The 18,783-nt window shown below is 39.0% G+C and overlaps 3 protein-coding genes across 3 annotated transcripts; 2 read left to right on the top strand and 1 right to left on the bottom strand.

Annotated features, from left to right (window-relative positions):
- The first annotated feature begins 514 nt into the window (after positions 1-514).
- Positions 515-2,734, top strand: gnpda1 (glucosamine-6-phosphate deaminase 1). The gene is made up of 7 exons (XM_034121474.1): positions 515-630; positions 870-1,006; positions 1,248-1,349; positions 1,453-1,635; positions 1,729-1,913; positions 2,129-2,303; positions 2,448-2,734. The coding sequence occupies exons 2-7, from the start codon at positions 883-885 to the stop codon at positions 2,507-2,509; spliced, it is 831 nt and encodes a 276-aa protein (XP_033977365.1). The 5' UTR covers positions 515-630; positions 870-882; the 3' UTR covers positions 2,510-2,734.
- A 1,091-nt stretch (positions 2,735-3,825) lies between these two features.
- Positions 3,826-11,794, top strand: LOC117475113 (NEDD4 family-interacting protein 1-like). The gene is made up of 8 exons (XM_034121225.1): positions 3,826-4,035; positions 5,658-5,751; positions 7,298-7,437; positions 7,553-7,640; positions 8,030-8,154; positions 8,615-8,681; positions 8,800-8,908; positions 10,180-11,794. Exons 1-7 carry the CDS (start codon positions 4,000-4,002, stop codon positions 8,904-8,906), a joined length of 657 nt encoding a protein of 218 aa, XP_033977116.1. The 5' UTR covers positions 3,826-3,999; the 3' UTR covers positions 8,907-8,908; positions 10,180-11,794.
- Positions 11,795-14,115: 2,321 nt separating this feature from the next.
- On the bottom strand, positions 14,116-18,213 carry fgf1a (fibroblast growth factor 1a). Its single transcript, XM_034121378.1, has 3 exons — positions 17,932-18,213; positions 17,054-17,157; positions 14,116-14,715 (listed from the first exon to the last, which is right to left on the bottom strand). Exons 1-3 carry the CDS (start codon positions 18,089-18,091, stop codon positions 14,524-14,526), a joined length of 456 nt encoding a protein of 151 aa, XP_033977269.1. The 5' UTR covers positions 18,092-18,213; the 3' UTR covers positions 14,116-14,523.
- Positions 18,214-18,783: the final 570 nt, after the last annotated feature.

Raw genomic sequence — 18,783 nt, 5'->3', positions numbered from 1 at the left:
AACGTATGAAGCCCAAATGGGGCGACTGTAGATTCAGAAAGTACCCGGATCATCCGGAACCTTTTACCTGTGGCGCGTTTCCACTACACGGCCTCGCTCGGCCCCGCTCGGTATGGCTGGGCCGCGATTGGCCTCGTTAGGACCAGCTCACTTTTTACAGAGCATGCACACCATGATGCACACTTGAGTTTTTCCTTAAGCCCCGCCTCCGATCTCCCCTCTCGGCTCACTCAAATGAGAGAGAATATCTCTAGATTCAGCTTTTTGTGCATTTTACTACTTTTAAACCCTAATTATTTAAATAAGGGCCATAGAAGTGTTCCTGCTGAGTAGTTTATTAATCTAAAAAAAAAAAAATGATAGGCCTACGCAGATTTACAGACGCCTCTTTCCCAATGTAAGTCATGGGGAAATAGTCTTTTTGGACCAAAATGACGTCACATACGCTGTAGTACCACCGTTTGGCCACTACGACCATTCCGAAAATGAGCTTCACCGGCCCGCTCTCTTCCTGGGGGTTGGGTTGAGAGCTGCTGGTGTGCGTCCAACATCAAGAGAAATCACATGACTCCCAGGTCCTGTCTGTGTCTTCTAGTCAGCTGCAAGTAAAAGCGACAAATACACTGCCAGGTAAAGTCTATACGTTTACTATTGTCATTGTGTTTTAAATACGACAATTATACAATAGTTAGGATTCAATGCAAGTGTTTGGCATAAAGTTAACTTTTTTGCAGCTTGTGCAATACAAAAATAATCTTAACGGTCGCGGCATGATGAGTCTAAAGTCTGATTAAGGTGTGTTTTGTCCTGATTTACTTCGAGGCTGAGCTCTTTTACACAAGCAACCCCTTTATTCTTTTCGAGTTTAGTTTCTCCAGGACGATGAAGCTGATCATCCTCAATGACTACGACCAGGCGAGCGAGTGGGCTGCAAAGTACATTAGAAACAAGATTTTAATGTTCGAACCTGGCCCCGATAGATACTTCACTCTGGGGCTTCCCACAGGTGAGTAAGAACTGCCAACTCCATAAATATGTGTTCATTTGTTTCAGATTTGAGTGCTTGAGAGACAGTGTCATAGGGTTTTAAGGAGTGTTAATCGATCAATAGATAACATTTTAGGACATTATATTTCTTAATTCCTCTGTAACAAAGTTAGGAGAGAAACGGAAAAAAAAAATGCCTGTATAAGTATAGTACTTTCAAGTCTTTTACTTTTGCTTTGTAACCTATTGCCTTCCTTCAGGGGGTACCCCTCTGGGTTGTTACAAGAAACTGATCGAGTACTACAAAACTGGAGAAATCTCCTTCCAGTATGTAAAAACGTTCAATATGGATGAATATGTAGGTAAGTGTACATCAGTCTTTCTACCCAAATTAAATGTGTACACATTGAGGAACTACTGAAATCTTTGATTCTGCAAAATAAACTGTCATAAAATCCTGTATAGGTATTCCTAGAGATCACCCGGAGAGCTACCACTCCTTTATGTGGAATAACTTCTTCAAGCACATAGACATAAAAGCAGAGAACACCCACATCCTGGACGGCAACGTTGCGGACCTGCAAACAGAGTGTGAAGCCTTTGAGGAAAAGATTACAGCTGCTGGGGGGATCGAGCTCTTTGTCGGAGGTCAGGAGGTCACAGTGCTGTTAATGAACATACTATAACTACACATTTCAGATTTATGCTCAATCCCATTTCCTACTCTTCCTGTCCTGTCAGGTATTGGACCAGATGGCCACATTGCCTTCAACGAGCCTGGCTCCAGTCTGGTTTCCAGGACTAGGGTGAAGACCCTGGCAAAAGACACGATCGTGGCTAATGCCCGGTTCTTTGATGGGGATCTCTCAAAGGTGCCTACAATGGCACTGACTGTGGGAGTGGGCACTGTCATGGACGCAAAAGAGGTTAGAAGCCTGGATGAATGTTAACCATCTGTCCTTTATGTGTTGTATGTATTTAGCTTCTGTTTTATGCTTTATGTTTCAGCAAAATCTCGAATAAACCAGAATTCTTAGCTGCAGTGCATTGCTCAAAAGTCTTGATATCCTGATGCACCAAAAAAAAACAATTGCAAGTTGCCTTCGCTCAGTAACAGGTCCCGTTTTCGATTTATTTTCAGGTCATGATTCTCATCACCGGGGCGCACAAGGCATTTGCTTTATACAAAGCTATAGAGGAGGGTGTGAATCACATGTGGACAGTGTCTGCGTTCCAGCAGCACCCACAGACTGTTTTTGTATGTGATGAAGACGCAACCCTGGAACTACGGGTCAAAACTGTAAAGTACTTCAAAGGTGAGACTAAATCACAAAAGGCTACAGCGCTTAAACCACTATATTTCACATTGAATAGTTAACCAACTACGTTGCATTAAGCATACATATTTACAAAACAAGCATGATTCACAGAAAACATGCTGATTCTTGTTCTTTCTTTAGGGATGATGCACGTGCACAACAAGCTGGTGGAGCGACCTCCCTCAGTGCCAAAGAAGAACTGAAGAGATCCTGCCCAAACTTTGTGGATTCATAAGGCATTTTTTCCAATGTAACACTCCAATGATTCTTTATATCTTCTGGCGAAGATACATTGGTGAACATCCAGCAGTGCTTGGAGTTTACCTCAACTAATCTTTGTATGAATAATCAGGTGCTATTCAAATTTGTATGTGATTCCTAAACAGGTTTGCTTCTCATTTATTTTTAATAAAGTGTATTTCTTTGTATCTTTGTGTTAAGTACACCCCATATATTTAGGTTTTTCTATTTTGTTATAACATCCTTCTCCTATACATTTCTTTAGGCACACACTATAGTGTTCTTTATCCATCATGCACACAAATAACAGCGAGCAGTCATTGGCAATGAAACCTTGGGTCTAACAGTCCCTTCAACAATGCTTATTAAATATGTATAAAAATAGAATATAACAACCCGAGAATCTAAGACATGACAGTAGAAGTGTATATATATAGGGCTAAATATGTACATAAATACAATATAAAAGAATACACATTTTTGGTTAACAGTATTTTAGATAGATCAACTGAATGTAGACAGCAATGATTTCAATAAATAGGCCAACTGTGATATAATATATATATTTTATACAGACTGCAGTGGTGGAAAAAGTATTAAGATTATTTACTTAAAAGTACTAATACCACACTGTAAAAATACTCAATTTCAAGTAAAAGTACTACATAGAGAATGTTACTTAATAAAAGTATTAAGTACGATTGGGAAATATACTTAAAGTACTTGGAGTAAAAGTACTCATTGCAGTAAAAACAAATAAAGCAAAAGCAGAAAATCATCACATTTTTTTAAGTCTGGAACTGTAAAACATTTTAACCAAAACAATCTTAAATCATATCTATTTTCTGTAAAACCACTTATGGTTTAAGTTAATTAAATATAATGTTGGATGGTTTAATCTATGGCAAATAATCATATTTGAAAGGTTTTCCCAAAATGTTGTGTCAACATTTTATTTATTTATTTTTCTAACTAGTAAGTAAACATAAAAAACATCTAAGAAAATAAGTTGTAAGAGTATAGGTAAAACATATAACGATAATAAATAGAAACTATTTAGCATTACAAAATAAATGAAGTCAAGTATTTACATCACATTTCAATTTAAATATACAAAGAACCGAACAAACTTATGACAATGGATATATGACTAGAATTACAGCACTTTAGTAAACGTTCTTAGTTAACTTTCCACCAATCCTGACTGTAGTTCACAGTGTTGTATTCAACTATAACTTGTTCATGCACAACACCTTGTAATGGAACATTCCGACAGCCCCTGAAGGCAGCGCCGTGCCGCGGTGAGGAGCAGCGCGAGGAGGAGAAGGAAGGAGATGGCCGACTAAAGCCAACGTTACGTCTGCTACTCCGTTGACGAGATTTCTTATTAGCAACACATCTGCACAGTTGGAGTGGAAAGAGGACGTGTTAAATCTTTCGCTCCTCTCCCACAATGGCAGAACAAAACAGCAACGTCAGATACCAAGAGGTATGTAGCAGTCTGCTGGCACGATAACATGTAGTTAGCTAACGGGTAAAGCGTTAGCACAGCGAAGCTAACAGCAGTCAACATTAGCCTGCTGCTGTCACTGATAGGAAAACAACCAGCTCACATTGGTTTACGGGTGAGCCTTAGCCAGTGACAATAACACATCGTATGTCAAACGTCAATATGTCTCACCATGTAATGAGCTATAATCATAAATTAGTCTCATGTAATTGTAAGCCTATGTGACCCATTTTGATTTAGCAGCTTAGTAAATGAGCATCGTTAGCTAGTGTTGGCCTGTCAGAGCAGGAATGCAGCGCAGTGTGACTTGGTCGACCATTGAACCAAAACGAGAGGTAGAAGAAATACTCCGATCGTGTACTTCATTAAAAGTAGAAATACCAGATTGTAGGAATACTCGATTACAAGTAAAACTCCTGTATTCAAAATGTTATTCGAGTAGAAGTACACAAGTATTAGCATCAAAATATACTTAGTACCAAAAGAAAAACATACCAATTATGCAGATTGGCCCATTTTACAATCGTATATGTTTTGATTATAATTATTGATGTGTTTATCAAGCTGTCAAAGGTGGAGCTAGTTTTAATTACTTTATTTCCTGCTGGGTAGCTGTTTAATTCAATCCAGGTTTAACCAAAGTCCTGTTTAAGTGTTGATCATATTGTTTATCATTTATCTATATGCAAAGTAACTGAAGGTACACCATACATGTAGTGGAGTAAAAGTACAATATTTACCGCTGAATTGTAGTGGAGTTGAAACAACATAAAATGGAAATACTCAGGTAAAGTACCTCAACATTGTATTCAAGTACAATACTTGAGTAAATGTACTTAGTAACTTTACACCACTGACACAAACGGTCATACTACCTGACTGCTGGATGATCAGTAACATTAAGTCCTGTTACAGAACATGAGCTCATTTATTGACATCAATGCAGGTGATGTGTGAGATCATAAGGGCACAGTTCATAGTTTAATTGGGGTATGTTGTTATAAAGGTGCACTAGACTCAGGTTATTGTGTGATTAATACTGCTGGAGTAGTGCTTCAACTGAGCTAACCCTTGCTATCAGCAGATACATTTATTATGACCACTTGTTGCACAGTATATTAATCTAGTGCACCATTCTTTGTTCTTTTCTGAGGAAATGTCCCAATTTTCTCTTAAGCATCTCCAGTGCATCTGGCTTCACTCTACTTTTGAGGTGGAGCAGGCATTAGGGCTCAAATCTTATGGTATCTTTACATTGCAAATGTAAATATAGTATATATATATATATATATATAGGCCACTGGATATCCCACTCTCCCATTGGTGTTGTCTGTTTGTCACATATTTTAATGTAAGGATGTTCCTCACATTGATGTTTAATTGCAATAGTTCACAAGTAGTCCTACTCATTGACTTACAACTTTGTCTGAATGTAATACAAAATGCAATGAGAAATCTTGCAGTGATAATTACCACAGTATTATCCATTATGTCCCAATATATATTCTGTATGAATATATTCATTAATAGGAGCCAACAACTGGAGGTTTCCTAGATATTGTGATTTAAGTTTGATCCTGGTTGTGTTGTCATTCCTCCAGCTGGTGAATGAGGACGAACCGGCCCAGCCTTCCCAAGAGGGGGCTGCCCAGGATGCCCCCCCACCCTACAGCAGCATTGCTGCAGCAAATGCAGGTTAGGAACTTTCCCAGCTCCATTAAACACTGCTACAAAACTCAGAACACACACACGTTAGAAGTGGGAGTTGTATTGAAATCCTTTTATACCACAGCCACAACCACAGCAAGTTGTGCATCAAAATGCAACGAGAAAGGCAATCCTGAAGAGTAGTTTCACATTAATCTCACAAAGAAGAGTCGAGTGCCCTGCATTTAGCAGAACAATGTCACATCCTTTATTACAGCCTCAACCTGTATGGAATATATTTGAAGATGTTTCAACAACTGCAGACACTGCTGACTACTTTAAATGCTATCAGTGCCTCAGATGTTATCTGCTCATCATGTGTGACACATTATTGTGCAAAGAGAAAGCAGCTATCTATTAAATAATCAAAAAAGGTTAAATAAATATACATTATTTCCCACAGAGATCTCAAGTAAACCATTCTGCCTCATAGCAGAATAAATGTACGTTCTTTTCATTATCCTGCTGTAGCTTGTCTTGCATTGTTAGCCTTGCTCTGAATAATGCATACGGGGAGTATCTCGTGTGCAAAGCCTTTTAGAAAGATCTGATGTTTGTAATCTCGCCTCTTAAGAGGGCAAAGGTCACGTGGTTGCATACGTGGGTGTAGCTTTGAGTGGTTCTCCTGTGAGTTTATTGATCTGGTTCAGTGCTGTTTGTGTTTGAAACACACAAAGAGCATTCTGGATGTCTGCCAAACGACCCAGATAAAAGTCTTGGCTCGTATGGGACAGAACCTAAACAGTAATGCACACAGATAGTACTAATGTCTTTCTTCCTGCTGTAACTCATCCCTCCCGGGTCTGCTCTTATAATTCTCTGCTGCTGCTTTTCTCTCTGAAGGAAGTGAAAGTAGATGTTTGTCTGTCAGCTGCGTTACAGCTGGTATATCAGTCAGCATGGAAAAATGTCACTTCTGCAGTTAACATCAATATCAGAGTGTTGTTAGACAATGACTTCATAATTTGTGATTGTGTTCTTTTATTTGTGTCTGTCTATTAGTGGAGATAACAGATATATATACTAGTGTTTTATTCTGCTTATAAATATGTGTGGGAATTTTACATTTAATGGCAACTCATCTTTTATCACTTAACACTCTATGTGTGGAGCTTAATACTGTTATGTTAAAAAAAAAAACATATATATATTCTCTCAATCTAGCTTTTTTTGAGGGTGATGAAACACTTAAAATTGCACAATCACTGGGTTGCAAAATGGAGTTTGTTGGATGAATTTGCCAACTTACCACCACATATATAAATATTCATGGTACATGATCAGTCGATAACATATCTAACTCGTATCTATACCAATAAGGTTAAACACCTTTAAAACTGCAATGACAAGCAGTATTTTCTTTAGTTTTAAAGTGTAGTTAGTGATTTTATCTTAAACATTAGCCCAACCTACGTAAAATAATCCCTAAAGACCCCGCAATAATATATTTTTACAAAGTCAACTTCATTGCGAGTTTATTCTGATAGGAGACCTCTGCACCTGGATGAAACCCATCTGCTTGTTACCTCCACAGCTTTCTTTGAATACAAGGAAGATGGCAGCAGATTTCCAAACCCCCCCTCCTACAGTGTAGCCACCACCCTGCCCTCCTATGATGAAGCTGAGAGGAGCAAAGAGGAGGCCGCCATCCCCCTGGTCCCTGGCAGAGTCACGGTATACTGATCTCACATTTAGAAGTTCAGACTTATTCCTTGTGGAGTATTAATACAAACAAAACAGATAGGCGGTAAAGTGTTTGTAATATTTCTACACGTTTCTTGTTTCTCAGGAGGACGACTTTGTGGCCAGGGATGACTTTGAAGACGCTGACCAGCTGCGAATAGGAAACGACGGCATCTTCATGCTCACCTTCTTTAGTAAGAACTCTTTAACAGTTGACGTGCATTCAGTTTCCCTTTTTTATTAGAGCCAACTTATAACCAGATGGTATTAAGTTATTCATATATTTCCAAAAATCTGCTTACTGAACATAACAACAAATGCTATCTCTTGTCCTTGATCGTTTTGTGTGTAGCTGCTCTCTGATAAATGATTTTCTTATACGAGTGTGGCTTGCTCTCAGAGGCTGTTGCATAATGTACTGGGTGTAAATGCACGCTTTGGTTTCCTGCAAAAGACGGAGGAGGAGAAGAATGTGTGCCAGCCTGTTTGAGGACTATAATACAACTGACATCTTGGATAAAAATCTCCTTCTGTTAATCATGCTCTGAAAATGACATATTATTCCTCTTTGTTCTGTCACCAGTGGCATTCCTCTTCAACTGGATCGGCTTCTTCCTGTCGTTCTGTTTGACAACCTCAGCCGCCGGCAGATACGGAGCCATCTCCGGCTTCGGCCTGTCCCTCATCAAATGGGTTCTCATTGTCAGGGTAAGAGCTATGTAGGGAATATTCACCAGTGTTCAGTAAAGGTGCAGGACTACTAGTTATTATCTTCTTTACTGTACAGGGATACCCAAACTCTTAGAAGGGTCTAACGTAACCTACACACGGTTCGGGTCGCGTTGATGCTAGCCGGTGGGCGTGTCTGGCCCTTGGGGTTAACGACCAATCACATTCATCTCCCGCCCCGACACACAAAGCACGCGGTTTGATTGGCTAGCGTTTGTACTGGCATATGATTTTATTGGCTGGCGCTTCCGTCGACGCTTGAAAAGTTGAACTTTTCTCAACTTTCACCGCGAGCAACGGAGGCAAAGCGAAGCAACGGAACCTCAATTCAGTTCTCCGACGGAACCGTGTGTAGGATGCGTAAGAGTTTATGGATCATAGGTTGAATTTGAATCATTGCACAGCTACTAACAGGTATTTCTCTGTGTCTTTCTTCCAGTTTTCTACCTACTTCCCTGGTTACTTTGATGGACAGTACTGGTTGTGGTGGGTGTTCCTGGCCCTGGGTAAGTGAGACAAATTATTCAACATTTTCTTTAAATATAAAATCCTTTAATTTCCCACATGATGTTACTTTAAGGTGATTGTCTTCTGTTGCATTGATGTGTTCTCCTGGCGCTGCAGGCTTCATGCTGTTCGTCAGAGGCTTCGTTAACTACTCCAGGGTGCGTAAGCTGGCGGACCCCGCGTACGCCACTCTGCCCCGGACAAGGGTCCTCTTCATCTATTAGAGGTGAGGGGCTCACACTCCTCCTGGTGTGTCTTCAGAGACATTTACATGCGCACCAAAATGATAATATTAAGGTTCAGATGGGTATGATCTTGCCCAAATATCTGAACAAACCTGAGTCAATTGAGTTGCATTGTGGGTGCTGTAGTTTTTTACAAGGAAAATAGTGAATAGAATACAAAATATAATATCTGTGGTTCTCCTGTATTCAATTCAGATATTTTTCCGTCCATCCTTTATCCAATCAAAGATAAACTGAGCAACCTTTTTGTCTGTTTTTAATTTTTTACTGTCATATATAATTATTTTAAGAAAACATTAAGATAAGATAAAAGATCCTGTGTGAAGAATTTGTGTCATCTTGCTATTCTTAAAAGGGATTTGCAGAACCTACTGTTGCCTTAATGTAGAATAAAATAAGGAAAGGCCCTTTTTAAAGACAACAAAAACACATACAACACTACACTATTTAAAACATAGTTATGGATATTATATTCCCTTTCTGCCAATAGATCCCTCCAGACCGTCACACTGGCCGGTTTTAATTATTCATGACAGGAACATTTCCTCGGGGAATTGCCTAGCCTCTGGGGAGACCATGATGCAATTTAACCAAGCATTCATTTAAAGTGGACCTATCATGCTATATTATAATAATATAGTGTAGGACCATACCTATATAAGGCATATTTATACTTTTTTCTTTTCAAAATACCAAACAGATCATGCATTTTAGCCATGCCTCATTTTGCTCAATTTGGACTTTTTTTTAACAAGGGCTGATTCTGTGAGAACAGCACCATCTACTGGCCTGGCATATGTACTACAGCGTCTCCAGCGCTTTCGAACGGCAATGGCCGTGGCTGTCTCCTCCTGATTGGTGGAGTTGGCCCAATAGCCGTAGCGCCACTTCTGTGACGTCATAGAAGTGTTCAAATCTGGATCAGTTTTTATCAGATCCGTTGCAGCCCCTTTTTTAGAGATTTGGGTATGGAGGAAAATAGAGAGGGTTGTGTTTTCTGACACTTGGTGAGTTCCCTGGAACACCGGGGACACATATTCATGTATAAAAGACGTACAAAAGTGCATTTTGCATGATAGGTCCCCTTTAAATTCCATGTTTTCTGGGTGTACACATGACATGATGTTAACTTAAGTAGTATTGCATAAATCTTGTCAGTCTGCATTATTAATGGGCACAAACCACAAAGTATGTAATATTAAAACAACACTGTAAGACTTGATTTGTTAATCTTTCCTTATCCTAAATCCAGGATGTTGGAAGTGGGACTGGGCGAGACCAACAGGAGCAGTCACTCTGAGAAGAGTTTACAAGTTGAAGTGAAGACACTCAGCCAGAAATCAGCCTGACGAGTCATAGATGAAGACGACCCTCCATGAAATATTCAGGAATTATATCACTTTGTTTTATTTAGTTTTGAAACTTTATTAATGGAAAATGGTGAACAGTGATAGTCCCTTGATGTACTCATTAGTGGCGAATGTTAAGTGCTATTTACATCTCTGTCTGTAATGTATAAGTAATGCCTTATATCATTTTGAAAGTAGCGTACGAGCATGCATCTGCCCTTAAGGTCAATAAATAGGGAGCGTCTCATGTTGCTGACACATGAAGCCAACAGGTTTTAATTATTACAAGGATAGATTTACCACAGCATGCAACACTGTAATCTGCACTAATTATGGTTTCATCGTGACTATTATAGGCTGTCTTGGGATAACACATACACTTAAAAAGCAAGCCCTCATTAGGCTGTAAATGCTGATATAGCACATATTTCACTCACCTGTTGGCTTTAAGTAGTGTTGCTCTTTTGTTTAGCCAGGAGGAGGCAGTGTTGTCCGTTGCTTTTAGGAACTGTTCCATTGAGGGCATCGTCATAACGAATCATACATGCTTGTGATTTAAGACACACTCAGTAGAGTTCATTAAAATTACATACATGTATCACAAGTTAGGATCTTGCCTGTTTGCTATTATGTTGACAAAAATCAGGCAAAACCATCCACCTTGGAAATGGAATTTAATTTGCAATTCTGATTTTAGATGATCAAATTTCAGATTTGAAACGTGACCAAGCCAGACACGAGACGGCCAGAAAAGCCAAGCAACAAACCCTGGAGCGTTTCGGGTTGACATTGAAAGGATGCGGAGTTCTTGGTCAGTGACAGGCAGCGAGAAAGATGATTTGTATGGGCGTGCGAGCACATGTTATGGTCCATGTCCTCAAAAAGCTCATGCAACAGCCTGACCTTTCCATGAGTCGTCAGTGAGTCAGCATCTCGTTCATGTCGGTGGAAAAGCACAGAAGAGTCTGTGCTGTCTGGGTTTCAGCCGATAATGATCTCGCCACTTGGATAAAATCTTCTAAAAATAACTCAAATTCCATTTCCAGGTGGTGCTTTTGCCTTAAGATTGAATTGATAGATGGGGAAGAAAAATCTGTTTTTCTCATAATTTCTTATTCTTTTTTAAAATGATTAATAGGGTGTAAGATGTTAGCTTTGTTGTGGGTATCAAACTATATCAAAGAATGTTGTATGCAGGTGCACTTTTAGAAACATAACTAATAAAACCCAGAGGGTGTTCATCATTATTTTAAATCATAGACATATAAAACAAGACTGACGCAACACTGACGCAGTGGTTTCTGTTTGATATTCAGTAAGGAGAAGGTTTTCCAACCATTGTTGTCAGTCTAAATAGATTTTAGCCTAGTCAGTTATCTTCATACTTCTGCCATGGCTTTGACACAGACACATTTAGCTTATTTCTATGTGATGTAGAGCTACCACCTTGGGGTTTTGTTGTTATGAAACTGTACAAAGTTCGTTTAGTGTTGAATAAATGTCACTTTTAATGCGTCATTTCTGAGTCTGGATTGTGTTACCCATGGCCGTGGGAAGTAGGGGTGCTGAGGGTGCTGCAGCGCCCCCTGATGGAGGACAGGGAATCTGCACGTCCACAAGATTAAATGGAAATATAATACAAAACAAACTAATTTTCGGCCTTGATGTAACAACATTCATAATTAAGTAAAGATAACACCCTTTTCACCCCGGTTACATTTTCCCTGAGAGGCTCAGTGAGGTAAAGGACTCTGAGTGTTTAGATAGTTCACTTTAATCCAAGTTATCTCAGTGGGTCTCAAACGGTTTTATCACAATTTATGTAAACAAATATTTCCAAGGCACACCTTAATAATTATTAGGATAAATAATAACAGGCTTTAAATCATTCCAATGTATACTATACAGGGATGCAAACTTGTCACCTTTCGGCGAAATTCGCCGTTTTGATTCCAAAATAGGTCGTTTGTGTGATTCATGTAGATCTGCAATAAAAATATTTTTGGGGTATGGGGGGGGTCTGGGACCCGGAGTAATCTGCGGCCGCGAGCTGTTAAGTGCCATCATGACACGCATGGTGTTCTTTTTTTATATATTATAATGAAGTGCGAGCACAAGTCTTCCTGCCTGTCAGCTCTGCTCATAGATGTATAATAAGGCTCTGCTGCTCCGGGATGAGGGTCTAGCTTCAGCAGCTACATTACCTACGGTGCGTTCGTTAATATTAACTGTGCGGGCACAGACTGGACCGCTGGTTAGAACGGGGTGTTCAGAGCAGAGCTCCCTGTCGGAGCGGCAGAGCGTGATGTGCACTGAAAAGTGTTTCTGTCCCAATATTATTTAATGAATCGTTGAGCTAGCTAACTAGCATACATGCATTCAGATCTTGTACTTGAGTAAAAGTAGAAGCACTCAGGTCTTGTACTTGAGTACAAGTAGAAGTACTCAGATATTGTTCTTGAGTAAAAGTAGAAGTACTCAGATCTTGTACTTGAGTAAAAGTAGAAGTACCAGAGTGTAGGAATACTCTGTTACAGTAAAAGTCCTGCATTCAAAATGTTCCTCAAGTAAAAGTAGAAAAGTATTATCATCAAAATATAGTTAAAGTAGCGACAGCAAAAGTAGTCATTGTGCAGATTGGTCCATTTCAGAATAATATATATGATATGTTTTATAATGATTGATCATGAAAGTGTTCTCAAAGCTGGTAAAGGTGCAGCTAGTTTGAATGCCTTTGTATACTGCAGGGTAGCTTGTGAATTTACTCCAGGTGGAACTAAAGTCTGATTTAACACTTGATTATATTTCACATCATTCATCCACATCTGTGAAGTAACTAAAGGTATTAAATACATGTAGTGGAGTAAAAGTACACCATTTACCTCTGAACTGTAGAGGAGAATAAGAACAAAGTAGCAAAACATTGAAATACTTAAATAAAGTACAAGTATCTCAAAATTGTACCCAAGTATAGTACTTGAGTTTATGAACTTAGTTACTTTACACCACTGGCTATAAAGATAGAAAGACAGCCTTGCACAGAGGCATGAAAATACATTTTCAAAATGCTCAACAGTCCTGCCAAAATTATAAACTGACTGCTACACAATTAAAATAAATGCTTAAATATATTTCTATTAGATGTGACTCTTTGGCGTTTCTGTTATTATTAACTGCTGCTTTAGTTGTTCTGACTGCTAATATCCTCTGTTATTCCTCATTTTAAAGCCGATATTCCGTGGGGTCGGGGGGCTCGGATCCTTGTCACCTTTTTCATACCTGATGAGTTTGCATCCCTGACTATAGGATATTAAACCAAAAATATCCTTAAAAAATATGGATAAATAAATGTTAACTGGTAAAATAAGTTATAAATGAACAAAAATAAAGTACATTACATGTATTTGTTATTGGCTATGGTAGGTTATTGGTTATGTTTGCATACTTATTTGATTAATAAAATCACTGCTACCTACTTTTATTCAGGTCATTGGTGAAAATTAAAATGTGTGGCACAAGGACAGCTTTACATCTGTAACGGTGCAGTGTGGGATCTACACATTGGAGCAGCAAAGTGTTACTGCTGGAGATACAAAATAAGTGTTTCATATTTCTTTGTGACACCTTTTCAATTGATAGTTTTCCTTTTCTAATCCCAAAGGGTTGATGCAGAAACATGTAAATTAGTGAGGAAGCAAAGCACATTGTTAGTTTATTTACAAAACAGTTCAATCACAAGACATGATGTACATGTGCATAATAGGACACTGATACATAGATATATATATATATATATATATATATATATATATATATATATATATATATATATATATATCTGAAGCAGAGCTTGAGAATATGTTCCCAGACAGTAAGATAGTTAAAAAAAACACATTCATAGCATGACTTCCAAAAATCTAACAACATTCCCAATCAATGGGTTACAATAATTTTCTTTTAAAGTAAGTTAATGAGAAAATGTGACATTTATAATAATAAAACAGATATATATATTTAATTAATTGTATATAATATGACTATGTTATGAAATATAGTGTGTGGCGGGACATCATTTACGAGTATTACAATACATAGAATATTATTGCTTAGTGTTTTTCCCATCCCATTTAACATTTTCAAATGCTGCTCACTTTGAGAACCACACATTCAGCTTTAATCAGTGATTTCATACTGGTTGATTATTACTGAGTTGCGGCTGAGTTGCAGTGTGTGTTGAGTGTCTTCGCTCAGTCACACAGCTGTCGGGGCAGAAAGAAGATGGCCTTCTGGCCGATGTGAGTTCTTGAACCCAGTTTAGGTTTGCCGTTCTTTTTCAGCCCAACATACCATTTCCTGTCCTGATATTTCTGAGGCATGTATGTGTTGTAGTGGTTCTCCTCCAACTTCTCCAGGAAATAACACTCATCAGTCACTGTGGGCTGAGAGATAAACACAAAAACAGCTGACAGCACTCACTGGGATCTAAATAGTTGGGCTTGAGATGGAACGTTTAAAAATGGACAGATCAAGGATTAATTTATAATTTACAACAGATAGCTTGGAAGAAACATCTAAGTATGCATAATTTACCTTAAAGGTGGGGTAGGTAAGTTTGAGAAACCGGCTCGAGATACACTTTTTGTTATATTCAGGGTTCTTACACCTTTTCCAAAGTCAAATACAAGCACTTTTCAAGCATTTTCAAGGTGCATTTTCAAGCTTTTCAAGCATCTTACAGCTGTTGTAAATTACATATTTATATACACATACTTATACTCAAATGATTATTTCCCTACCTCACATTAAATCAGATGTTCTTTATGCTATAAACAACCAAATGTGTGTTTCATAATAGCATTCTACATGAGGATGAAACATTTAAATTTTTAGATAAGAAAACTACGTTTAATATTTCAAAATGAGTGACCCATCTGTACGTAGACTGGGCATCCCATATAACCTGGCTGAGCCAATATAAAACAATCAGCCAAATAACTTTTCAATACATTATTGATTACTATTTTTGAGGTACTTTTAGGTTGGCAGTAAACATAAGTCAGAGGTAAATTGTGTACTTTTACTCCACTACATGTATTTAATACCTGTAGTTACTTCACAGATGTGGATCAATGATGTGAAATATAATCAAGTGTTAAATCAGACTTTAGTTCCACCTGGAGTGAATTCACAAGCTACCCTGCAGTATACAAAGTCATTCAAACTAGCTGCACCTTTACCAGCTTTGAGAACACTTTAATGATCAATCATTATAAAACCTATCATATACAATTATTAGGGATGCTCCGATCGCCAATTTTGGGGCCGATCGCCGGAATCAGTATCGGCCGATACCGATCGCCGATCCGATCGAGTGGGCGGGGCCTATTGGGATCTTCCATTTAAAGTGATGTTTAAAATTCAGTTAATGGGGCTCATTCACTGGCGCTTCCACAAACCAACCAACCAACATAATTATTACATTCAAATGAAGTACATTATTCAAGTTTACATAAACTTTGGATAATAACACGGGAGAAATTAGCGGAAGCGCTCTCTTTTCCTCTCTCCTGACAGCCTGTCAGTATCTCATGCAGCTCACTGATCCAGTAATCAGTGACCCAACAGTGAAGAATAAATATATTTATAACTAGTTTAGCTTGTTCCAGAGGTAGATGAAATAGCTAAGTGTGTTAGGTCTAACTCTTAATGTGTGTTCTGCTCCGCTCACCGGTCGGTCACAGCGGGTGGAGCTGCAGGATTTCTGCTTCACACACACGTTGCATACCGCTATTTTATTGTCATTTTCGGACACTTAAAATACTGCCAGACTAGTGAAGCCATTTTGGCGAGCTTGTTTTTCCGCGCACAGAGAAAAGTGTCATGTATTTTACATGCAACGATAGCCTAATCTAAAATGCTCTACTATGGCGTACCTTTCGTGTGGTGTGTGGCTCGTCAGCGCAGACTCTCGCATCGTTATTGTTGCACACTTTGCAGGAGGCTACTCTTGGGCTTCGCTTGACCCTCGTCTTAGCCATGGCTTGTATTTGTCTTCTGCTAGCCAACGCTCGTTGAAACGGCAACCTCCTGGCATACTGTCATCTATCACTCTCATCAGAATGCCCAGGTCACACACGTAACAAAAACACTTGCCGGTCACGCGCATTGCGCGGGAAGGTCGGAGCGGAGCCGTTTTATGTAAAAGCGAAGCAATTAAGCGCGCTCCGACTTCTTTATTTTCTTTTAATCTAAAAAGCGAAGTAAAGCATTTACAATTTCAAGCACTTTATCCCAAATTCAAGCACCATTCCCAAAATTCAAGCACTTTTCGAACCTTGAAAACACCTCGTACAATTTCAAGCATTTTCAAGGATTTCCAGCACCCGTACGCACCCTGTATATTCCATGGAATGCTCTTAACATCCCGATAGCAATGAATATCTTAAGTGCTTTGACAACAAATTCATAAAAAAATGTTCATCTGTGGAAGCCGTAATACTGTAAAAAGCACGACCAATCATTTTAGCCGGCCCGGCTAAAATAACTGGATGGCCTACCTGCCTGTCAGCCTTCCATCTGTGCACAAACTTATCTCGTGCCCTCATTGGTCATGTGCGCGTGTGTGTGTGTTGGAGGAGGGGCTCTGTAAGGAAGTGGCAGATTTTTTCCGGCTGTGTATTTTCAAATTCTTGCGATCTCGAGCTGGTTTCTCCAAAATTACCTACCCCACCTTTAATATGTTATCATGACTTCATCAGGTTTATTGCAGATACTCACTGAGCTGTACAATCTGCCCTCGTCGCTCATGGCCAAATATCTTCCGGCTTCTGTTCCTTGGATGACCACAACACCTCTGTCCACAGCTTTGAGCTTCAAAACAACTGAAAGAAGAACAAGTAAAAATAAAAAACTATAATATGGCAACAGCTGAACTCCATGAACACGCCTAAAAAAACAAGGATCACAAAATGGCACGACACATGGACACTTCATCAAAATTACATTTAAAAACAATAAAGAACTAAATATGGGCCCACAGATTTTGATACATATTGCAATATAAACAAATACATTATCACGAGATACAAAATAGAGAAGATATTGCTATAAGATGTTAACATTTCCATAAGGAGCATAAATGTAATACACTTACGATAAGGTATATCAAAAATATAATAGAGATGGGTAGAAATGTAATAGCACACAATGGTACTGTAAAAAATACATATAATTATGTTTAAAAAGTAGGAGTTAAATATAATGAGTAGGGGAGGGGAAGGATTGGTGCTAGAAAAAGGTTTTAATGGCTCGGTTTTACTGATTTTGAGGTCACATATAGGCACATAGAAACAATGAAGCTTAAAAAAGCACAAGTTGCAAAAACTGAATAAAGTCTAAAGCCTCATCCATATGTGGGAAGGTTTTTCATTATAATGACTTGCATGTTATTTTGTATTACATTGGCGGAAATGGGCTGCCATACAAGCTACTGGGATGTTCCTTCTTCAAACCATTAAGGGGCGGAAGGCAGCCCTTTGAAGTGTGACATTTCTTTCACATTTTCTCCTTAAAGGACTTTATTATAGGCACTTAAAAGGAAGTACATGCATCACGGTGCAGGCCTGCCCTGCATGTACAGTGCGCTGCAGTCTTACTATGCGCGTCCCCATCCTCCCTCTGGCCCTGCACATTCCCCTCGGGGAGGATCTGCAGGTGATGTCCGCCATTCATGCAGTACAGCCGGGTCAGCCGCCTACAGTCCACCGCCTGCTCCTCCTCCGATACAAACATGTCCTCCTCCGCCATCCCGCTCATAGCTAACACAGCTGAGGAATCGACAGGAAGGATCTGCAGAAGTTTGTGTTTCTGTGAGAAGAATCAGCGGGCTCGCTCCCCTGCAGCGGTCAGGTGTTTACATTCACGTGAGCGAGCGTAGAGGCAGCGGGGTGCGCGTGCCCGAGTCCGGTCCCCATACAACCGTGATGATTTAGTGTGATCAGACACTGAAAGTTTAGTTATTTTACTTTCTTTAATAGATACTTCATTGGATAACATGTACATTATTGTCCCAAAGGGAAATCTTTCCTGAGCATTATTACATAGAAATGCATCCAACTTTAAACAATGACCTACATTATCTTTTGTATTAGTCCCAAAGTCTTGGTTTTCACCACGTCGTGCGACCTGGTGACTTCAAATGCAGCATTGTATTACTACAGTGGACAAGTAGAACACCTCTTAAAAGTCAGCTGTTGGCCTACATATCATGTGACTTAACGACTCAAAGGCAATGCAGCATTGCTAAATGGAAAAGTAAGGGTTTATTGGATTTTATTTTTATAAATGAAAAAATTAGCAGTTTATTTGAAATCTTGAACAGCTTAAATATCGTGTGACACAGTGGCAGTATACATTTAGCTTTGCCAATTCAAATGATTATGAACCAGATGTCAAAAGTGTATTTATTTGATGAACAAGTGCGTACTGTAGCAACAGAAGTGTCTTAC

This window comes from Trematomus bernacchii, unplaced genomic scaffold (assembly GCF_902827165.1).
Source record: "Trematomus bernacchii unplaced genomic scaffold, fTreBer1.1, whole genome shotgun sequence".
In the NCBI taxonomy this organism is placed as follows: Eukaryota; Metazoa; Chordata; class Actinopteri; order Perciformes; family Nototheniidae; genus Trematomus; species Trematomus bernacchii.
This window is presented reverse-complemented; position numbering and strand designations above follow the sequence as displayed.

Bases quoted from the DNA above. Each gene is read 5' to 3' on its own strand.
- fgf1a (XM_034121378.1), bottom strand. From the start codon at position 18,091: ATGAGCGGGATGGCGGAGGAGGACATGTTTGTATCGGAGGAGGAGCAG. The intron at 17,158-17,931 runs GTAAGACTGCAG...TTCTTCTTTCAG, and splicing joins GGAGGATGGGGACGCGCATA to TTGTTTTGAAGCTCAAAGCT. The intron at 14,716-17,053 runs GTGAGTATCTGC...TTTATCTCTCAG, and splicing joins AGGGCAGATTGTACAGCTCA to CCCACAGTGACTGATGAGTG.
- LOC117475113 (XM_034121225.1), top strand. From the start codon at position 4,000: ATGGCAGAACAAAACAGCAACGTCAGATACCAAGAG. The intron at 4,036-5,657 runs GTATGTAGCAGT...TCATTCCTCCAG, and splicing joins GCAACGTCAGATACCAAGAG to CTGGTGAATGAGGACGAACC. The intron at 8,682-8,799 runs GTAAGTGAGACA...CTGGCGCTGCAG, and splicing joins GTGGGTGTTCCTGGCCCTGG to GCTTCATGCTGTTCGTCAGA.
- gnpda1 (XM_034121474.1), top strand. From the start codon at position 883: ATGAAGCTGATCATCCTCAATGACTACGACCAGGCGAGCGAGTGGGCT. The intron at 1,914-2,128 runs GTTAGAAGCCTG...ATTTATTTTCAG, and splicing joins CTGTCATGGACGCAAAAGAG to GTCATGATTCTCATCACCGG. The intron at 2,304-2,447 runs GTGAGACTAAAT...TTCTTTCTTTAG, and splicing joins AACTGTAAAGTACTTCAAAG to GGATGATGCACGTGCACAAC.